The sequence below is a fragment of the Fukomys damarensis genome, unplaced genomic scaffold (assembly GCF_012274545.1).
Source record: "Fukomys damarensis isolate Sample0158 unplaced genomic scaffold, DMR_v1.0_HiC HiC_scaffold_4, whole genome shotgun sequence".
In the NCBI taxonomy this organism is placed as follows: domain Eukaryota; kingdom Metazoa; phylum Chordata; class Mammalia; order Rodentia; family Bathyergidae; genus Fukomys; species Fukomys damarensis.
The window spans coordinates 35380903-35400269 of NW_022900916.1; the positions used below are offsets into that span (position 1 = coordinate 35380903).

Consider the following 19367-nt stretch of genomic DNA (forward strand, 5'->3'; position numbering starts at 1 on the left):
CCAGTGTACCTAAGTGTGTGAAGGGTGACCACATGCATGGGAGGAAGGAAGGTCAATGGGTATCATACAGGTGGCAAACCCAGATGTAGGCTAGGCTATCGTGAGGTAAGGGTGCCACATTTCCCTTGCTAACCCCTTACCAGCTCCCAGTGGTGCAGGAACTGAAGGAGCCAGGCAGTCGGCAAGCAGAGGTGAGTTCCACCTTGGGAAATGAGGGACTCACAAGTTGGGGTAGGTGTGCGAGGGGTGTCCCTGGCAGGCACTTGCTGTGCCCTCTTGCCTCTGAGTGAATCCCCATCTGTCTCCTGGGAACTAGCCTTCCAAGTATAAGCCCTACAGCAAGAAAAATATGAAAACAGCCCTGATTGGATAGCCTGCATGTTTTCTACCAGCTTCCAGACCCATGGGAACTGCTGATGCCAGGCAACCAGGATGCTCAGGGAGAGCTCATCTCTGCAGAGTCAGGGCAGCCAACAGTACCCACTCCAGGAGGGTCTTGTAACTGGGCAGTAGTCTCCAGGGGCAGAGCCTGGGGCTGCCCTACACCTGCCTCCTGCCTGCTCCTTGCCCTGAGCCTGGAACATGGCAGGGTTCTGTCATGAGTGGCATGAATATTTCTGGCAACTTTGGTGACTTCCAGTAAACAGGCTTTCTCTGGCCTGTAGAGCAGGATAAAACAGCTGCCATCAGTGACTTGTGCATGTGGCAGGCTGTACGTGCAGGCTTTTCACATAGTCTCTCTGTCCTAACAACAGTCCCAGGAGGTGCCGGGGCATGGTGCACTCCCTGAAAGAGGCACCCTGAAAACATCAGATGATCAGAGTCAGAGAGGTTCTTCAGAGACTGTTGGGCTCCATCTTCCTCTTTTCTCAAGTGGATAAATTTGTGTACCCAGAGAAGGAAAGGGACTTACCCAAGGTTATACAGCATAGTGTGGCCAAGACTATCTGGAACCCCAAAATCCTGACCCAAACTGCCTGCCTGTCCACAGGATCCTGAGGGTCACGGAGGGGTGGACAATGAGTTAGTCTGCTATGCACAGGCCCCTCATCAGCCCTGTGTCACCATAAGGCTGGAGCTCTGGCTCTGAAGTCTGGCAGAGGTGGATTCAAATCCCAGTATCGCCGCTTACAGACTTTGGCTCTTTCTCTCAGAGCCTCAGTTGGTTCTTCTCTGTGCTGAAGGTAATGACCCATTTTATGGGCTATGACGGAGGCCATGCAGATGCTGGGCACAGAATCAGCTGCTGAAAGGGACTTGACAGCACTGCCCAGGTGTCCAGGGCTGTGGCAGTGGGTGGAGGTGGAGTGGGAGCGTCAACAGTGTGGGCACGGCCATCCTGCAGGAGATCACGGGACACCCAGCAGCTGGCAGCAACACCCCTAATCTGTCCCTCAGGTTCCAGGGTACCGGCAGGAGCGAGTGGAGAAAGGCCTGAAACTCTTCGCTCAGCTCATCAATAACAAGGTGTTCCTGCTGTCCTTCATCCGCACGCTTGAGTCCCAGCGCAGCTTCTCCATGCGCGACCGGGGCAATGTGGCCTCGCTCATCATGACGGTGCTGCAGAGCAAGCTGGAGTATGCGACCGATGTGCTGAAGCAGCTGCTGGCCGACCTCATTGACAAGAACCTGGAGAGCAAGAACCACCCCAAGCTGCTGCTTAGGAGGTGAGAGTGAGGCCCCGGGCTGCTGGCAGGGGTCAGAGCGCTTCTGGCTCCTGTTCATCTGCAGCCTGGCCCATGCGACTTTCCAGGAAGACCAGGCAGGCTGCGCGGAGAGCAGGTCTGCTCCTAAGGGCAAGACACTGACCTGTGAGGCCAGGCTGCATCACACTCCTTCCTGAAGGTGCGGGCCACCATGTGAATGCCTATCACTGAGCCATGGTCCTTGGTTCACCCTGTTATTTTCTTCCTACACTCTACTCCACTCATTGAATTTTGATCCTTTCTGTTGGAATTCTTTTCTCACAAAATCTTTTTGAAAAATGTTTATTAAGTTTATTGGTACATGTTAGGTATACAATACAGTTACATAATCATTGTATCTTCAGTGGTCATTTAGACCATCCCTGGCTTCCTCAAAATCGGAAGTGGAAAGAGAAAGACCCCATAGCCTCCTGCTGCCTGTGTACTAGTAACAGGAGCAGCAATCGGGAGGCTCAGATCTCTTCAGGCCCCACTGAATCAGAATGTGCATGTTACGAGGACCCCAGTGACTTGGATGTACCTGTATTTTAAAGTTTGAGAAGCGCCGAATGCAAGCCTTTTGGTGACATCTTACACACAGCCCAGCAAGTATTTCTTGGCCCCTGATACTGGCTCTGAGTGGGTCCAGGTCCACAGCTGCACACAGATACTTGCCTTCTACTGTTGAAATCTGCAGGGTCAAATATGAGTCCTGACCATAACGTTTGGCTTCCTCTTACGGGAAACAGAGGCACTCTCTCCCCATCTTGCTCCCATCTGAGAAGGTGCTACTTCTCCTCTGTGCTCTGAATTCTAATATCTCTAGCCTTGGCATATCTAAAGTTAGGAAATTCCAATGTGATGCTATCACATCCAGCCTCCTGACCAGATCATCTATGGACGCTCATCCCTCATCTTCCTGTCCCGCTCATGTTGCCCTTGGTCTCCAGGTCTGAGGCCCCCAATTGGCCCAGTGCATAGATTTGGCTTTCAGAAGTAGTTTCTGTAGGCTGTTTCCTGGTATGGGGGGGGGTCATATTTTCCTGCACAGCTGTGAAAGGTTGCTGTGCAGAGGAGCTATCATACAGCTTTGGAAACAGCAAGGTAGATCATTTTGATTTTTGTTTTACTTTCACCACGCAGCCACCCACTGGCATAATTCTAGGGTTGCCGCTGCCTGCCAGAGCTCCCAATGATAATTTCCCGGCGTGGTCTCACAGTCTCACTCAGGGGTCTGCATCGCCCAGTCTTGTTTGCTCTTCTTGCTCCTCCTGATACTCCTGCTCCTTCTGCCTTCCGCAAGAAGATGTTGCCATCTCTTCTTGTTGCCCCTGGCTGTCCCCTTCTTTCAATATTCTATCTTCCTTTTTCTTCCCAGCTTCACTTGTGCCAGCAACTACCTAAGTTACTTGTGATTTTGAGTATTAGTATTTTCTGGCAGTTGCAATTTTACATTCTACCTGAACTACCTGGATGGGCTAGTTTGTCTCTGGAGCAGGCCAGGCACTTAGCACAAGTTTGAATGTAATTTACTTTCTCTAAAAGGATGCAACCCAAACTATAAGCATTTTGCTGCATCTTCAGATGGTGGGGGGGTAGACTTAACTCATAGCATAAAAGTTGCAGATTAGACTCAAGAAGGAGCTTCCTGACATTGCAAATGAAATGCTAGAAGGGAGAAGCCTTCTAAGAGAAGTTGCAAAGGATGTGGAAGCCATTGAAATAGAACAGTTTTTGACATCTCTTGGGATGAACCAGGTCTACAGCTCCATGTTGCTGCCAGTGCTCGGAGTTTTAGGTTGGATTATAGGGTACATCTAGACTGGGAGCCTTTCTACCATGACTTCCTGCTTCTGTCATCTTCCTCTCTACTCCCTGCCAAAATATTATCTCTCTAGATGTTTGTTTGTTTGTGTGTTTCTTTTCTAACTCAACACATCAGCCTGTAGAGTTCTCCAAGGTTGTACTGCCCAACAGTAGAGCTACCAGCCACGGGTGACTACTTAAATCCAAATTCATCAAAGTAATTAAAATGAAAAAAAATCATTTCTTCAGGCACACCAGCTCCATTTCAGGTGCTCAAGTAGCCTCATGTGGATAGCTTCGGTGGAGAGCACTGACACTGTCACAAAGTGCTATGGAATAGACCATGCGGTATAAGACAGGCCCAGGATAAATCCACCTGGTGCCCTGCTGCCTGGCATGTCACCCTCCAGCTTTGTAGGAAAATTCCTCTTTCTGCCCCGGGGTCTAGGGTCTGTGACATTTTCCTGTGTGTTAGATCTCAGGATTTGGCCTAAGAGCACAGCAGCAAGGTGCAGAGGTATTTCCTTGCTCTATATACCCAACTGCTCTGACCAACTGCTTCTTTCTCTGTCTTCTTCTGCTTCTTCCCTTGGTTACTGTGACAGGACGGAGTCAGTGGCGGAGAAGATGTTGACCAACTGGTTCACTTTCCTCCTCTACAAGTTCCTCAAGGTAGGATAGGATATGGTTGTATGTCCAGTCCTGCTGTGGTGCCCTCATCCTGGGCATGAGCCTTCATCCCCGTGGCCTGCTCTGTTTCACTCCATGCCCCCTGCATTCTCACTCACGGGGGCCTGGTGTTTCTAACCCCCAAGAAGTGGAGTCACTCCTTGTCATAAATTGCCTCAGAAGACACAGCCCATGATCAGTCCTAGCTTCAGAGACACAGTTCCACACAAGACACAGGACATGTCCTCCTGGGTGACAGATGGCCTCTGGCAGCTACATTCCCATTTTAGGCTCAAAACAATTCACCAATTAGTGCCCGGAGTTCCTCTCCCCTCTCCCAGTCTCACACTTATGGAAGCAGATGAGGACCCAGGTGGGTCTGGAAGCTGCCTGTCATGGCAGATAAACTGAGGCTGTGCTTGGCAGAGGCCAGAGGAGCCTCTACTGGGCTTCTAATTATAACTTGTTTCCTAATCATTTATGCCATGGAGAACTGACCTCTGCCTCCTACGTGGGCCTCAGAGAGCCAGGGAGAAGGAGAGGGAGAGGGAACCCCAGACAAATAGCAGGAAAGGGGAGAGTAGGGAAATGCCCTGTATCCACAGAGCCAGGGTCACCACTCTGAGCAGTGAGGAGTTGCAGAAGAGATAACGGACCCTGAGGAAAGCAGCAGGGGGGATCAGGAGCAAGGACCCACGAAGGCGGGAAAACAGGGACACAGGGCCAGCTCTGCACATCTGCTGTCCCGGAGCTCTGCCAGCATGTTTCTTCTCACAGGAGTGTGCTGGGGAGCCCCTCTTCTCCCTGTTCTGTGCCATCAAGCAGCAGATGGAGAAGGGGCCCATTGACGCCATCACGGGCGAGGCCCGCTACTCCCTGAGTGAGGACAAGCTCATCCGGCAGCAGATCGAGTACAAGACCCTGGTGAGCCACCCTTGCTGCTCCCTCCCAGTCCCTGGCAAGTAGGCTTTGGCCTCAGGGCAGCCCTGCCCTGCAGAAAGGACAAAAGCAATGCTGAAGAGCCTTGCATCTAGCTCTGTCCCCTGTGGGGGCCAAGCCAGGTGCTACCCTGTCCCCTCTCCTCAGGCTTCCTCTGGACCCCAGCACCAGGGCACCTAGTGGGTCTGCCATGTCTGAGCAGCACTTCAACTTGTGGGCTGGTGTGGCTCCAAGCCAGGCACTGAATCAGGAGGTTGGAGCCCCTTGGCAGCAGGCTGACTGTCTCTAGTAAGCAACATCCCGTCCTATCAGCTCTGCAGACTAGAGAATCAGCACTTCACAGAACAGTTGTCTGCAGGCAGGGGTGGGCAGGAAGGGGACGCAGCTACAAATCGTTCTTTGTGGTTCTGAAGCCCACATTTACCCACGAAGCAAGATTCACACAGGGCTGTGACCAAGCCATGTAACTAGGATGGCCTAGTGGTGCAAGGTATTTGCCCAGTGAACAGGGGGAGTCCCTGTGTCAAGGTCAGGCTTCCTCCTGAGAGCAGCAATTGTCTTAGGAAGTAGCAGAACTCAGCATTTAAGAGCCTGGAGTTGGAATCAGTCCTGAATCTGAGCCCTCACTCTACCTCTGACCAGCTGGAAGAGTTGGGACAAGTCTCTAATCTCTTTGAGTTTGGGTTTCTTTATCTGAAAAAAGGGAATAATAATAGAACCTATTAAAATGGAGATCATCCCAGCTTTCCAGGGTGGAGTTGGGAGCCCAGTGTAAATGTTCACTCCTGCTTGCTCTCAGCCCTGCCGGCCTCCTTCCGGCATGGCTGTCCCTCTGACCTCTGGCTTCCCACTTCCTCTCCAGCCCCAGGGAGCTCACTTTCAGGCTTTTTTTTTTTTTTGGGCAAGAATTTTTTTAACCTCTCATTACACGTTTTTTAAAGAAAGAGGAAGTACAAGGGATTAAAAAAATAAGATAAAAGCTGAGTGTTGGAGATGGCATGCAGGTAGCACTCAAGAATAGAAGCAAGAGAGAGAGAGAGAGAGAGAGAGAGAGAGAGAGAGAGAGAGAGAGAGAGAGAGAGAGAGCACAAAATTAAAGGGGACAGGAGATTGGTGGAATTAAATGCAGTTACCAGTGGACCAGTGTGGGGCAGAGTTTAGAAGGATGGATGCTCAGACCCCCAACACACACAGCCCTAGCTGGGGGTGATCCCAGACCCCTGGCCCGCTAGAGAGATCCCCACCTCTGAACAAAGCTCTCTCCTGGTTGGCGGGTTGTAACCATGACCCACCTACCCTACTCATCTTCTGGGAGTTCTGGGAATTTCAGCAGAAACTAGGCAGATTCACGGGAACTGCCTCTCTGCTGGGATTCAGAGGCACCCCAGCTTCCTCATAGTTACTGTCTGCTCTGGAGGAGAATTAGAGACTCCCATTGAAATGGAAAATGGAAGAAAAACCTTTCCAAAAGTAGAGCACAAGTGAATTTCTTGATGAAAGCTACCTTTAAATGTCTCCTGTCCCATCCTGCTCCACTCCCTTGCTTTGCCTTCTCTCAGCTTCACCAATACTGAATGCAACACAAGGACTTGGGATAATGCTCTGTCACCAAATTGCAGCATTTATTCCAGAGGTCAAAGGATTGTTAGTGTACCCAGCTGGTTCCAGGTGACTCACTTAAAGGGAAACTGGAGTGGGTCAGAGCTGTGCACCCATTAAGGTGCCAACAATGGGCAGGAAGAGAAGGGGAAGAAGCTGCAGTGGTTTTGCCTGGAGATGACATTGTGCAGGGAGGTTTACTAGGCCCCTCCAGCCCTGAGTGAGGTGCCCCCACTCATTGTGCAGAAGGAGGGAAGAAGGTGAGGGCATCCTGGCAGGCAGGGTAGCAGAGACTCCAGGTGCGAAGATCAGACGCAAAAGTGGGCCGTGGTAGGCTTCTGCCCTGGCTGGAAGAGCCCAGAACTCTGGGGCTAGTTGATAGTGACCTTGTCCTGGGCAGGAGGGATAACCATAGAGGGGCTCTGAGAGGCTCAGGGACACATTGACTGCACCTCCTAGGCATTGAGGGATTGATTAGATCGATGCTAGAATTTGACTACCAGGGATGAAGGCCCTATTGAAGGAAGTGTGCAGGACCCTAGTCACCCAGACACGGGAGCCTGGTAGACCAAGATGCCCACCCAGGAGCCTGCTAGAGCACTGTATAAGTCACCAGGAAGCCTTCTAGAGTGCTAGAAGTCCATCTGGGAGGCTGCTAGACTGCAGAATCTTATCTCTGCTCCTGGTGTCCTGAGTCAGAGTCTATTCTATGCCCAGTGAGGAGTACTTCTTTAGCAGAGAAAGCAGCAGGCAATTTGTTCAGAAAGCAGGGTAGGAAGAGAACTCCTGGGTGAGTTGTGGTGAGGATCTTGGTCAGGGACACTGTCCTTCTGGAACCACCGCTTCTCCTCTTGCCCTGAAGCACCACACCATGGAATGGTTCTCATGAGACCACCCAAACTGCTGGGGCAGCAGAAGTGCCAGATCAACCAGGCAGCAGATCATGGTCCCTCAAGGGAGAAAGGCCAGATGAATTTTGTCGCTGCCCTGGGAAGGCTGAACTGTCCCCCATTGGCCCAGAGGACAGGACAGCAGGGCACCACAGCAGTAGGAAGAAGGATAGGGTTGTGGGTGGCTACTGAGCCGGGACAGGTGCTGGAATGCTCTTGGGCGGAGGACAGTTGCAAGCAGAAAGTATGCGTGGAAGCACAGACCAGAGATCCTGCTACTAGCTTTCAGTTTAGGGGATTTCAAGAGTGAGCACTTGGTTTTATAGATTTAGGGTAATTGTTTTTCTTAATGCAATAAGCAAGTCCCCATTTGAACTGTAGCAGTCTACTTGCTAATGAAAGGCAGGCATCCAGGACCAGGTCCTAATTATCACCATGTGGGGTGAAAGGGGGCTGCTGTCTGTTCTGCAAACCAGATGTGGCCATGGGAAATGGTGATAGGAGGGAGTGAGAGGGAGGTGCGCAGAGGGCTTGGGCTCCAGAGGGAGAGTCTGGGGCCCAGAATGGCAGGGCCCCCTGTAGTCCCTAAGAAGGGGAGGCTTTTCTCCCTGGCTCTTGTGTATCCCACTCCTGTAACCCACAGCACCTGCTCTGGTCACTGGCATCTAGGAGTCCCTGCAGTGCCATCTGTGCAGAAAAAGCCCAATGTGAAAATACCAGGGGAGCCTTGATGTTCTTAAAAGAAAAAACAAAAACAAAAAATGGTGACCTGGGATTTTAACTAACTTTTCTGCTTTGTTCTCAAAAGAGAAACAGGTCTCAAGCCAGGCAATGGCATTGTTCCCCGAACTTCTGACCACAGCTGAAGGTTCAGGGCCAGAAAGGAATCTCAGTTGGCATCAACCTTCAGTTTTTTAAAGGGCATCTCTTTATGTTTGAAGAATATATAAAACTTCATCTGGTTACTCCAACCTCCTATCCATCCCAACCCGCCCTCAAAATCAGAGCTATTACAATTCATGAGACAGGAGCCTGATTCCCTTTGGTAATGAGTACTGAGTGTCTGGGAGGGTGTTAGGAAGGACACAGTGATGCACAGGGATGTGGTGGTGATTCCGAGGTGGGTGAGGGTGTCCCCCGCTTGTGAACATGAATATTTGAGACACTGTATGCGTGCTAGCATCAAAGCCAGTCTGTTGCAGATCCCCTCATTACCTCCCTTTGCTCAGACCCTGTTCCTTTTGAAAAATCAGGATTTCAAGATGTTTGTCCTGGTGGGAGTTATGTGTGCAGCTTGTACTCCTGCAATGACACTGAGACTTCTGCAGAGTCCTGTTTGTCTGGCAGGAGAAGGCAGTGGGCCTGGTAGGGACACAGGTGGGCTGGAGTCACCCTACCCCTCCCCAGCCCATCCAGGAGAGGAGGAGCTGTTCCTGCTCTTCTTGCTGCCTTCACCCATGTGACTTCTCCCCCTCACCCTGCAGGTCCTGAGCTGTGTCAGCCCAGACAATGCCAACAGCTCCGAGGTCCCTGTGAAGATTCTCAACTGTGACACCATCACTCAGGTCAAGGAGAAGATTCTGGACGCCATCTTCAAGAATGTGCCCTGCTCCCACCGGCCCAAGGCTGCAGACATGGACCTTGGTGAGTAGGCTGCCTACCCTCCCAGGAGCTGGCCCCACAGCTGGTGCTGAGCACCTCCTGCCCTCTCAGGGCAGTAGCAGGTGGAACTGGGTGCAGGGAGAAGGGGAGGACCCCCAGGATCCCATGGGGTTTACTTTCATGGCTTGCTTGGCATTGGCCAGAGCTGGTCATAAGCAGTGAGAAGAAAAGGGGCCACATGTCACTTGGCAGTCCAGTGACCCGCTGGCCTGGAGGTGATACCTCTGGGGTCTTCTGGGTGACTAAGGGCTGGGAGTGGATATGTCATATCTGGATGAAGAGGCTTAAAGACCAAACTTGCCAATCTGGGTCCCTGTGGTCGAGGTCCTGCCACTACCTTTGTTATTCCCCAGGCTCGTCCCCTCTCCTCTGTTCTGTGCCTGTAATTTTTGCTAAATATCTACAGCTTGAAGGATCTGGGTCAGCTATAGAGAATGGAGAGAAAGGATAGAGAAAAATGAGACATGACAGCCTGCTGGGGAGCATGATGACATTGTATTTGAATGTTCCATGAATAGATTGCATAGCCTATATAAACAAGGGCATGCCACTTACGGCCAGCTGCACTTAGATCCAGTTATGGTTTGCCTGAGCATGTGCAGGATGCTATCCAGGGGCAGTCTTCCCAGGGAGCCCCAGGCTCTGAAGAGGTGGGTAGAAGAGAGGCAGTTTCAGCATTGTGGGGCACCTGGTGTTATCAAATCCTGGCTGTGTGACCTTGGCCTGGTTATTTAACCTTCCTGTGCCTTAGTTTTCTTGCCATATAAAGTGGAGATCATAGTAGCACCTCCCTCGTAGTAGGAATCCAGTGGGGTGGTGTGTGTAAAAGCCTTTTTCTGCAGTCTCTGGCCCATAGTACATACTTGGCAAAGTACTGCCTGCTATTACTAATTCTGAGAGTGAAGCTGTGAGAACACTGAGAATGCCTGTTTGTAGATAGTGGGTATGAGAGATGGGCATTGAGTCCTGGCAATCCATGGGGTGGGGTGGGCTGGGGTGGGATTGGGGCTCCAAAGGTCCCAGACCCATCCACCTGGCCCCTAAGCTGGCTTGAGCTAAGCCATCCAGGACAGATGGGGATTTGTGTTCTTTGCTAAAATCCAGAGGGAATTTTCACCCTTTTCCCCATTGGCTGTTCTACTTCCCATGAATTCCAATGCCTGAAGATTCTTAGGATCAGGAAGTTCAGCTAACTCCCTTACAGTCTCCCTTCTACATCTACCCCTGTTTCTTTTGGGTTTTTTTGTTCTGTTTTTTGTTTTTTGTTTGTTTCTTTGTTGTACCAAGGATCAAGCTCAGGATCTTGTACTTGCAAGCAGGCAGCAGAACCACTGAGTTAAATCCCCAGCCCAGCCCCTGTCTCTTCTTGCTCCATTCCGGGCTGATGTGTGTGGCCCTCTACCCTGTGCAGAAAGAGGTCGAGTGAGCAGATATCCCACCTCCGCTTCAGTGGTGTCTCTGAGCACGTTGCTTCTGGGACATGGAGGAAGCAATGTGAGATAGGTGGATGTGTCCATTGGTCCAGGAGTTGGGTGGACGTGTGTGTGTGTGCTCACATGTGTGCATGTGTGTGCTCACGTGTGCGCGTGTGTGCATGAGCACACACTTGACTCACTCCTTCTGCCACGAAGACCTTACAGGCCAACAAGGATCTGTGTTCCTTTCCCTGGAGGAGTCATGGAGTGCTCCCTAGTGGGTGGTCCAGGAAGAGTTGAGCAGGATAACCATGCAGCACCCACATTCCTTCCATTTGCTTCTTTTGAGGGGCCCAGGGTCCAGCTCACTCAGCTCCTCAGTATCCTTACCTGCAAAGTGGGTGGGAAAACTCTCCTGACAAGGGATTGGAGGAAGAGCTGTTAAAAGACTGCCTACATGAGACAGTGAACTTGAAGAGGTTGTGCTGGAACGTGGAAGGAGCCCATGAGTGCGCAGGCATGTGGAAGGGGGTACTCTGTACTTAGAATGGGATGACTTCCAACGGGACAGTAGTGAGTGGTTCTGTGCACCTCCTCTTACAGAACAGAGTTCAGTGGTTACTTGGGAAGATCTCTATCACCCAAAAGCAGCGAACAGCTGTGGGAGCTTAAACACTTAATGGACCTCAAGAAAGGTTGGAGGCAGCATTTTTCAACGTTGCTTCAATACAAAGCTAAGAGGGTTCATCTTTCTGGAAGCAAGCTCAGGAAGCAGCTTTTTTATGCCTGTGGGTGTCCTCAAGAGTGACCGCATCATGTGTGGTGGCTACTGCTCAGGACCAGTCCTCCCCACCCCGGGAACCCCCTACTCTGAAAATGGGAAGGGAAGAGCTCTTTATTACCTTAGAAAATTGCTCCTTTCATTGATCTGCAGCTGCAAACCCAGAAAAGCAAGGCTTTGATGGGAAGATACACCTCACCCTGCAGCCATAGTCACAGCCATCTAGGAGGCAGGTCTCCAGGGACTCGTGCTTTAGGTGCCCAAGTACACAGCAAGGCTTCCTCTCCACTACACTTCCAGAGTGCGGAGGAGAGTCCAAGGGGGAGGGGGCCTCAGTAATTTGAGCCTCAGGGTCCCACCCCACAGAGGAAGGGCTTGAGGTTCCACTCTGGAAAGACCTCCCTGCTCAACCTCTATGGGGGCTCTTCTCACATGTTTCCTGCTTTTTTTCTACAAAAGCCAGACTTGGGAGCTGCCCCTCAAACCTTGGGCTTCCTTCTCCCTAAGCCAGATTGCATAATAAGGCAAACCAAGCCCTCTCAGAGACTATACAGCCTTTTCCACACACTTCCAGCTCCTGACTTCCCATGGGTAGTGGGGCCAGGTGAGTTGTTCCTAACACACAGGTGAAAGCCTTTGAAAGCCTGAAAGCAATTTACAGAGGAAGAGGTGATTATTACTACAAATTAATGTACACCACAGGCCACCTGGCACACAGGCACAGAGAAGCTCCGCCCAAACGTGGCAGAGGCAAGACAGCCGAGCACCACACATGGCATCTCCCACCATATCTCCCCTTCCCACAGCTGAGGGCCTTAGGCAGAGGCTGCCACCCTTCTCCTGGTGTCCAGACCCTACAAAGGCAGAGTGACCTGCACCAGGTCAGCTCAGAAGGAAGCAGACACCCTAAGCTACCCTTGTCATTGTTGCAAGGGAATTGAGTCTGAGCTCCCTGTCTGCCTGGCCTGGTTGTGACCCCTCCGGTCCTGTCGTCCTCACGGTGGCCCTGCCTGGGCAGCTCCTCCTTCCCAGTGTTCCATTTATGCTCCTGGGTCAGAGATCAACTGCCCCTGCCTCCACCCCTACCCAGCCTTTTCCAGGCAGGAAGGAACCGTGATGTTACTCAGGGCTCTGCAGGCAAACAGAACTGGGAGGATGTGTACACATCACAGTCCCCAGCTTTGTGAGTTGATTTACTATGTTTTACCTTTATGATGGTGGGAAAGAGTACCCATACAACTATTTCTTGCTTTCAGTACAGTATCCAGTAAATTACATGAGACAGACAGTGCTTTAGGACAAAATAGGCTTTGTGTCAGATGGTTTTTGCCCAACTGTTGGCTATAGTGTGTATTCTGAGCATGTTTGTGATAGGTTAGACTAAACTGTAACAATCCATAGGTTAGGTAAGAAATCTTATTATCAATTTATGATGGGTTTATCAGAACATAAATACATCTAAAATTGAGGAACTTTCGTATATACATATACAGACAGAAAGAATGAGAGGGACGGATGCGTTGCTTTTAGCGTACTTAAGAATGGGACCATACAACTATGGAGGGTATCAAGTCCAAAATCTTCAGGGTAACCCGGCAGACTGGACCTCCAAGGAAGAGCTAAAGGCTCTGCTGGCAAAATCCCCTCTCCCTCAGAGGTGATCAGTCTTTCGTTCTATGTAAGAAGTTACCTGTCTTGAGACCCATCCACATTATGGAGAGTAGTCTGCTTCACTCTAAGTCCACTGATTTTTTTTTTTTATGTTGATTTCATAGGCAAACACCTTCAGGGGATAATGAAGAATAATGCTTGACCAAATATTTGGCCAAGCCAAGTTGACACATAAATCACCATCATAGGATCCCAGTGAAGGTCACAGATCCTGTCTTTGTTGGGATCTGGGAAGGAAAGATGTTCACAGGGCAAAGGGTGAGCAAGGCTGGGATTCTCGAAGCACAGTGCCCAGGGGCACCACACTGAACCAAGGTGCTATCCCCAGGGAGATTCTATGTCTCCATCTGCAAAGATGAGATGTTTGTCTTTTCTGAGCATAGCAGCAGAGGCAGGCCATTGTCCTGTCAGAGCAGAGGGGACACTTTTTTTGTCCTCCTTTTACTCCCTAAAGGCAATCTTTGGTGCCACTCTACTTTCTTGTTCAGAGGGAGAATGTGCAGCTCAGAGGCACAGTGCCCGGGCCAGGTCACACAGCAGGAAGGTGGAGAGAACTCCCATTCCCTGCACAGGCAGTTTCCTCCTCTGTGGCCTCTTGTCTCCCTCAGCTACTGCCCATGACCTCCAGAGATTCCTCCAGTTTAATGCAAATGCTCTATCAATAGCCCCCGGAACTCTACCACCGCCCCTCTGTCTTGCCGTTCAGGTCACACTGAAAGGATATATTTTTTTCAAATAAGTAATTCCTGTATGCAATAAAAAGATACACTATCTTCTGAGTGAAATATAAAGAGTTCACAGCAGCTGTCTCCACCGTTTGCATTTTCCACTGCAACTGATGGGAAGGACAGATAAAGATAATGGGATTTTTTTTTCTTCTTTTTTATTTCACCTCCCTCTCTCCCTGGAAGGTGCAAGTGTAACAAATTGGATCGTGAGTGTGTCTGTCCTTTGTGCCTGGTGTGTGGAGCAGGGCATGGGGCTGCCAGGCAGGAGCTGCTTCTAGAGGTCAGAGTTAGCTTTTTATCTTGGTGTCATTTCTCATGCATATGGATAGCAGGTCACCTTTCCTCCTCCTACTGCCACTACCTACCTTTTTAACTCTTCTTTGACCCAACACACCACTTCCAGCCCTGTGCTCCATATTCAAGAATATTTATTGAGCTCTAGCTAGTGTCTCTCTTAAATCAGGTTTGCCTTTTCCTCTCCAAACATCTCCGAAGAGCAACACCTAGCTAGTGCACTGTATTTCAGCTTACGAAGACCTGGTCCCTTAAATGCCGTTGATGTGCTTCTCTTTAGGAAGTGCAGTTTCAAGCAGCATCTATCATAATTCAATCATTTTTATATTTGAGAACTTGCTTTGTTGTTTTATTCATTTTTTTATAACACGACATTTTTGATGGTCAGCTCTCTGCTCCTGGGCCAATCCTCTGACCTTTCCTAGCAGCCCGTTGCACCCTCCCATGGCTGCCCCCAGCTCTTCTCTGGCTCCTGCTCCTCTGGTTGCCAGGAGCCAAAGGTGTCAGGACCAGGCAAGGTGTCTCCTTGGGGCTCACCTGCTGCCCAGTGTGTGGAGCCAGGATCCTGTATGTTGGAGCCAAGGGGGCTCCTGGGAGAACCTGCTTGCAGGGCCTGAGGTGAACAAAAGGTAAAGAGCTGTGAAGTGGGCCCAGTGTCGATGTTAAAGCTGATTTTTTTCTTGGTTCCACCTAAGCTGGAGGGCCTTCCTCCTCCAACCCCTCTGGGCCTCCTCCTTCTGAATCCTCCTGTGATAGGTCTGAGCAGAGCTGGCCACAGGGAGACTGCAGTTGGGGAGAGGCTGTCTCAAAGCTGGCTGGGTCTCCTACTTGGACAAAATGCAGTGTGTGCACATGTGAGTGCGCGTGTGGGTGAGCGCCCGTGCACCTACCTGTACCTGTCCACCATGAGGCCCACAGCTATGGAAGTGTTGTCTGCTTTTTACAGCAGGAGGGGTTTGCACCTCAGTGTGACACCTGCTGGTGGGCAGGAGACCCTCCGAAAGCCTGACCAGCTCTGTCCTCAGAGGTAGCATTCCCTCCAGGGTGGCTGCAGGTGAACCCTCCCATCTAGAAAGGCTTCCCTCTGCCAAGTACGCACCTCTTCTCCAATTAGCACCCCTCTTCCTGCAGCAGCTCCAAGCACCTCTAGTCTTTCTCCCTGGCATCCCTAAGTCTGCCTCCAGCTCCCTACACACTCTGCAGCAGAGCTCCCCACCTCGATCATCCCCTCCTCCTCTTCTCCTCCCATCTCCTTAGTGCTCAGATCAATTCTGTATACCTGGGCATGGCCTGCAGACTCTTTCTGAACTCACTTCCCAACTTCCAGCCTTTCTTCCAACCTTTTCCCACAAAAACTCATAATCATGCATCCCTACAGTGTCACACAAGTACTGTCTCTGGATCAGAACACTTGTCCTCTTGCCAGTCAGGCAAATGCCCACTCCTCCTCCCCAAGTAGACCTCTGTGTCCACTCCCTCACATTTCAGCCTTCTGTGTACACCTGGCCCTGACCACTGGGCTTCACGCATCTTTCTGTGCAGGAGGAGCTCCATACCAGGGGCTTTGTGGTGTTTCATTCCCTTGTTTAATTGTCCAGTAGTACAGTGCTTGCTCCACCGTAGATCCTCTCGGGAACCTTGGTTTCCTGAACAAGTGGAGCTGAGACCTTCAGGAGAGGGGTTTCCAACATGGCAGCCACCAGAGCTGCCTCTTTGATGGGATAGTAGATATCTTTGTCTGTAGGGTGAACTGAAGAGGAGTCAACCGGTCTTGAGATTCACTTTGGCCACTACTGATTTTTCTATCTCACAGCATCTGGTGGCTTGGAGGCATTTTTGGTCCCTTGCTGGGCCCTAAGGGAAGCCAGATCTCAGTACTCACCCAGAGGATGCTGGCCTCAGCAGAACTGTCACATTGCCCCTCAGCTGTTTTAGTGAGGTCGCCTCTTATAGGACAAGGTATAAATACTAAGAGCAGCAGTTTTAGTCCTGTTTTTTATAGGCAAGGCAGAGGAGTCTAGTGAAGAGTGCAGGCTGGGGATTAGGAAACCTGGGTTTGATTTATTGTTATTATTCTTATTAAAACTAACTGTAGACTGAATATGCAACCACATACAGGCTGTGGCCCTTGATCAGAGGTTTCTGGGGCTGAGTTAAGCAGGTGTACCCATTGCACAAGGTCAGCATGCTGTCCCTTGTCTCTGAAAATGTTGGGCCTGCTTCACTCTCAGCCGTCTGAGCCAGCTAGGTTCTTTCCTGTGGTGGGGTAAGATTTCATGGGCCCAGCCATGCACGTTGGGAGAGTGGACTGCTACAGAGGTAGGGAGAAGCTCCTGCTTTGGCCTTGATCTTGACCTCTGGCTCTGTGTGCTCCAGTCAGTAGAGTCCAGTGACTTGTACTCTGTTTAGACAAAGTCACAAAGTCATGCAAGACCAGAAAGTGAAGCCCAAGTCTATCCTTGAACTTCCTTGAGGCACTCCATAATGAACCTGGGAAAACAGAGGCCAGAGCTGGCCTGGCTGAAGGGTTTTAGGAAAGGAAAGAAAGTCAGTCAATGTGGGTATGGGTGTGTACTCCAGTTGACAGCATAAAATCGGGGACCCTGAGCCAAGGAGAGTGAGCACTAAGGAATGACTTTGCTTGTTAGTCTACTTAAGTTATTCTGTTATAGGAGTGTGGGGCCACTTTCTAGGTGTACCCCGCACACACTCCTTCACTCGAGGTTCAGCAGAGTAGGCTGTTGGCAGTCCTTGCCTATACCAGCTGCCCATCTCACGAGCTTCCTTTCATCAAGACTCTGTTGGGATGGCACAGAACTTTTTTTCAGCCTTTCTGATATTTCAGGAGACTGCACATAGCAATTTTTCTGTATACTAGAGAACAAAAATAACAGACTAAGGAGATCTAAAAACAAGGCTAAGTGTTTCCCTTGATTCCAGCTCACAAGCCTCATATTGGCATTTGTAGAAGCATTCCTAACTGTTTGAGGTAAAAAGGCAACATCTGCTACCTCCCAGCTGCCCGTGAGTGTCCCCATCTAAGGCAGGGGCTGGGCTAGGGGCACTGCAGCCTGGGCAGCCAGGAAATCTCTGGGCAGCCTTTGGCCATGTGACTACATGTTGGCCTCCAGGGTGACTGTGTGTCCTGCCTGTCCACTGCATAGCATTCCTACCTATAGTATGAACACCTAACAAAATTGAATTTTGTAGAAATGCAAACACATCCCCAAGGAACATTGCCAGTGGCCTCCTAGAGCATCAAGTATGACACTCCACTTAAGTGGAGGCAGCTGTCTACCTTGCCTGCACCATGATCTGCCTATGGCTCAGATCGAAGGCCAGCCCTCTTTCTCCTTCCTGCAAACTTTGCCACACATGGTTGATCTTAGGTGGTGGACACTATATTAGGGTGTGCTGACCTGTACCCACATCTTCCCTTCTCACTGAGCACACGCAGGGCAGAGGGTTTCCTTATAGGTACCCCTATGTCTTGACTTGGTCCAGAGACCAACCCAAAGGTATACCCTAGGAAGCGAAAGCAGACTCAGCTGCTCAGTGAGCCGAGCAAATCCCCAGATATGGTGGCCTCTAGGTCTGCCCTTCTTATGTGTCATTTTTGCGGTGGTAAAATTAGAAGGGGTAACAGCCATCTAAGAGAGCTCTCATCTCTGCCAATAGAAGTGCCTGGTGTTGCTTCTTTGTTCAGATCACTCTATGTCTCAGGTCACTGAAGCAACTTACAGTTCACCACCGACTATAGCCCACTGTCCATCTGCTGGGTGCATAAGCGTACAGGCATGAGATCTTCTTACTGCCTAGAAAACAGGTCACCATTATCCAGTCCTCAATCTTCATTCATTTATTTATTCGTTCATATAGTCATTCACTTATTGAATATTAATTAAGTGCTTTCTCAGTCTGGTGCACTGAGCTAGCCCCGTTAGTAGGTGTGTCGCAGCATCATTTTTGTACTCCAAGGACAGTAGCTGCCCTGTATACTAGAAGCCAGGAAATCTCTTGTCCATGTCCATCTTTTGAAGCAGACCAACTCTCATTTGCTTACATAATTTAGATCTAAGCTCGATGACTATGGCTATACAGGCTATGTAGTGCACAACTTTTGAGTGTCAATGTACAACATAGAAGTCCTACACTGGGGTCCACAATAGGTTGGGTTCCCAACCGTCATTGCCCACACTACTCACCCATGTAACATGTTCGGATCCAACTGAGATGTGTTAGAACTTCATCAGTGAGGGGTGCTAATGTGGCTACTACACAAGAAGGCTGGTCTTTGGTTGGTATCTTTTACATCTAGTCCTAGAAGCTCTGTGGCCATGTCCATGGAGGAAACTCCCATGGAGCTCAGTTGGCAGGCAAAGGAAATGCAGAATACTGACTACCTTCTGTGATACTTGCGTGCAAATCTATCTGAAATTTAAAAGGCAAAGCAAGAAACAACACAACACAATGAGAGGCAACCAAACTCGCACCCAAGGGCTTCAGAGGCTTCAGATTTCCCCCTCCCATCATCCTCATGGCCCCTGGTCTTAATTGCCATGTGCCATTGCAGCTGGGCTATCAACAGGACTTAGGGATGGACATTCCCAAGGCTTCCTGCTCCAGTGACCTAGTGTGTCACCCTTGTACGTTGATCCCTTTGACATTAAGCTTGAAACCAGGAAGCAGGGAAGCCCTAGGACACTGACCCTGGGGCATCTCTGCTGCTCCTCAGAGCCAGTTACCTCCTATCTGGGCCTTTGGCCCATCTGTCCAGTGGGAATGGCAGTACTGGCCACAGTGTACACAACACAGGGAGAAACCAGTGCTTTCTTGCACAGATGTCACACATGTGGTCAAGTGAGGACCAGTAGTCAGGCCTTGGCAGGAGGGAAACAAGGTAGGGAAACTGAATGTGTTTCTCTATGGGCTAAAGGGAAAAACTCCTTGGCCGATCAGGTCTGCACCTGACCACACTGCAAAAGCCAGCACCACCTGTGTGCCTTAGAAGTGCCAGAAGTGCTCAGAAGCCATGTGATTGTGGTAGGGAGAGTCTTGGCTGCCTGGAATCGAAATTTCTAGCTTCTTGGCCAGAACACAAGTTTTGTTTGTATTTAAGAGTATTTTTCCTTTTGGGTGTATGCTCATTAGAATAGTACATGGGTGTGGGCACTCACACATGTGTATTCATACACGAGGGCTACCATACACATGGATTTCCACGTGGG

General features: G+C 50.3%; 1 protein-coding gene across 1 annotated transcript in view; it reads left to right on the forward strand.

Moving 5' to 3' along the window:
• The window catches only part of Plxna4 (plexin A4), a 420278-nt gene that overhangs the window by 382628 nt on the left and 18283 nt on the right, over nucleotides 1-19367 (forward strand). The window contains exons 22-25 of the mRNA XM_010611730.2: nucleotides 1399-1667; nucleotides 4097-4163; nucleotides 4938-5084; nucleotides 9073-9232. Of these exons, the coding sequence (XP_010610032.1) occupies nucleotides 1399-1667; nucleotides 4097-4163; nucleotides 4938-5084; nucleotides 9073-9232 (643 nt within the window). The remainder of the gene's footprint in view (nucleotides 1-1398; nucleotides 1668-4096; nucleotides 4164-4937; nucleotides 5085-9072; nucleotides 9233-19367) is intronic.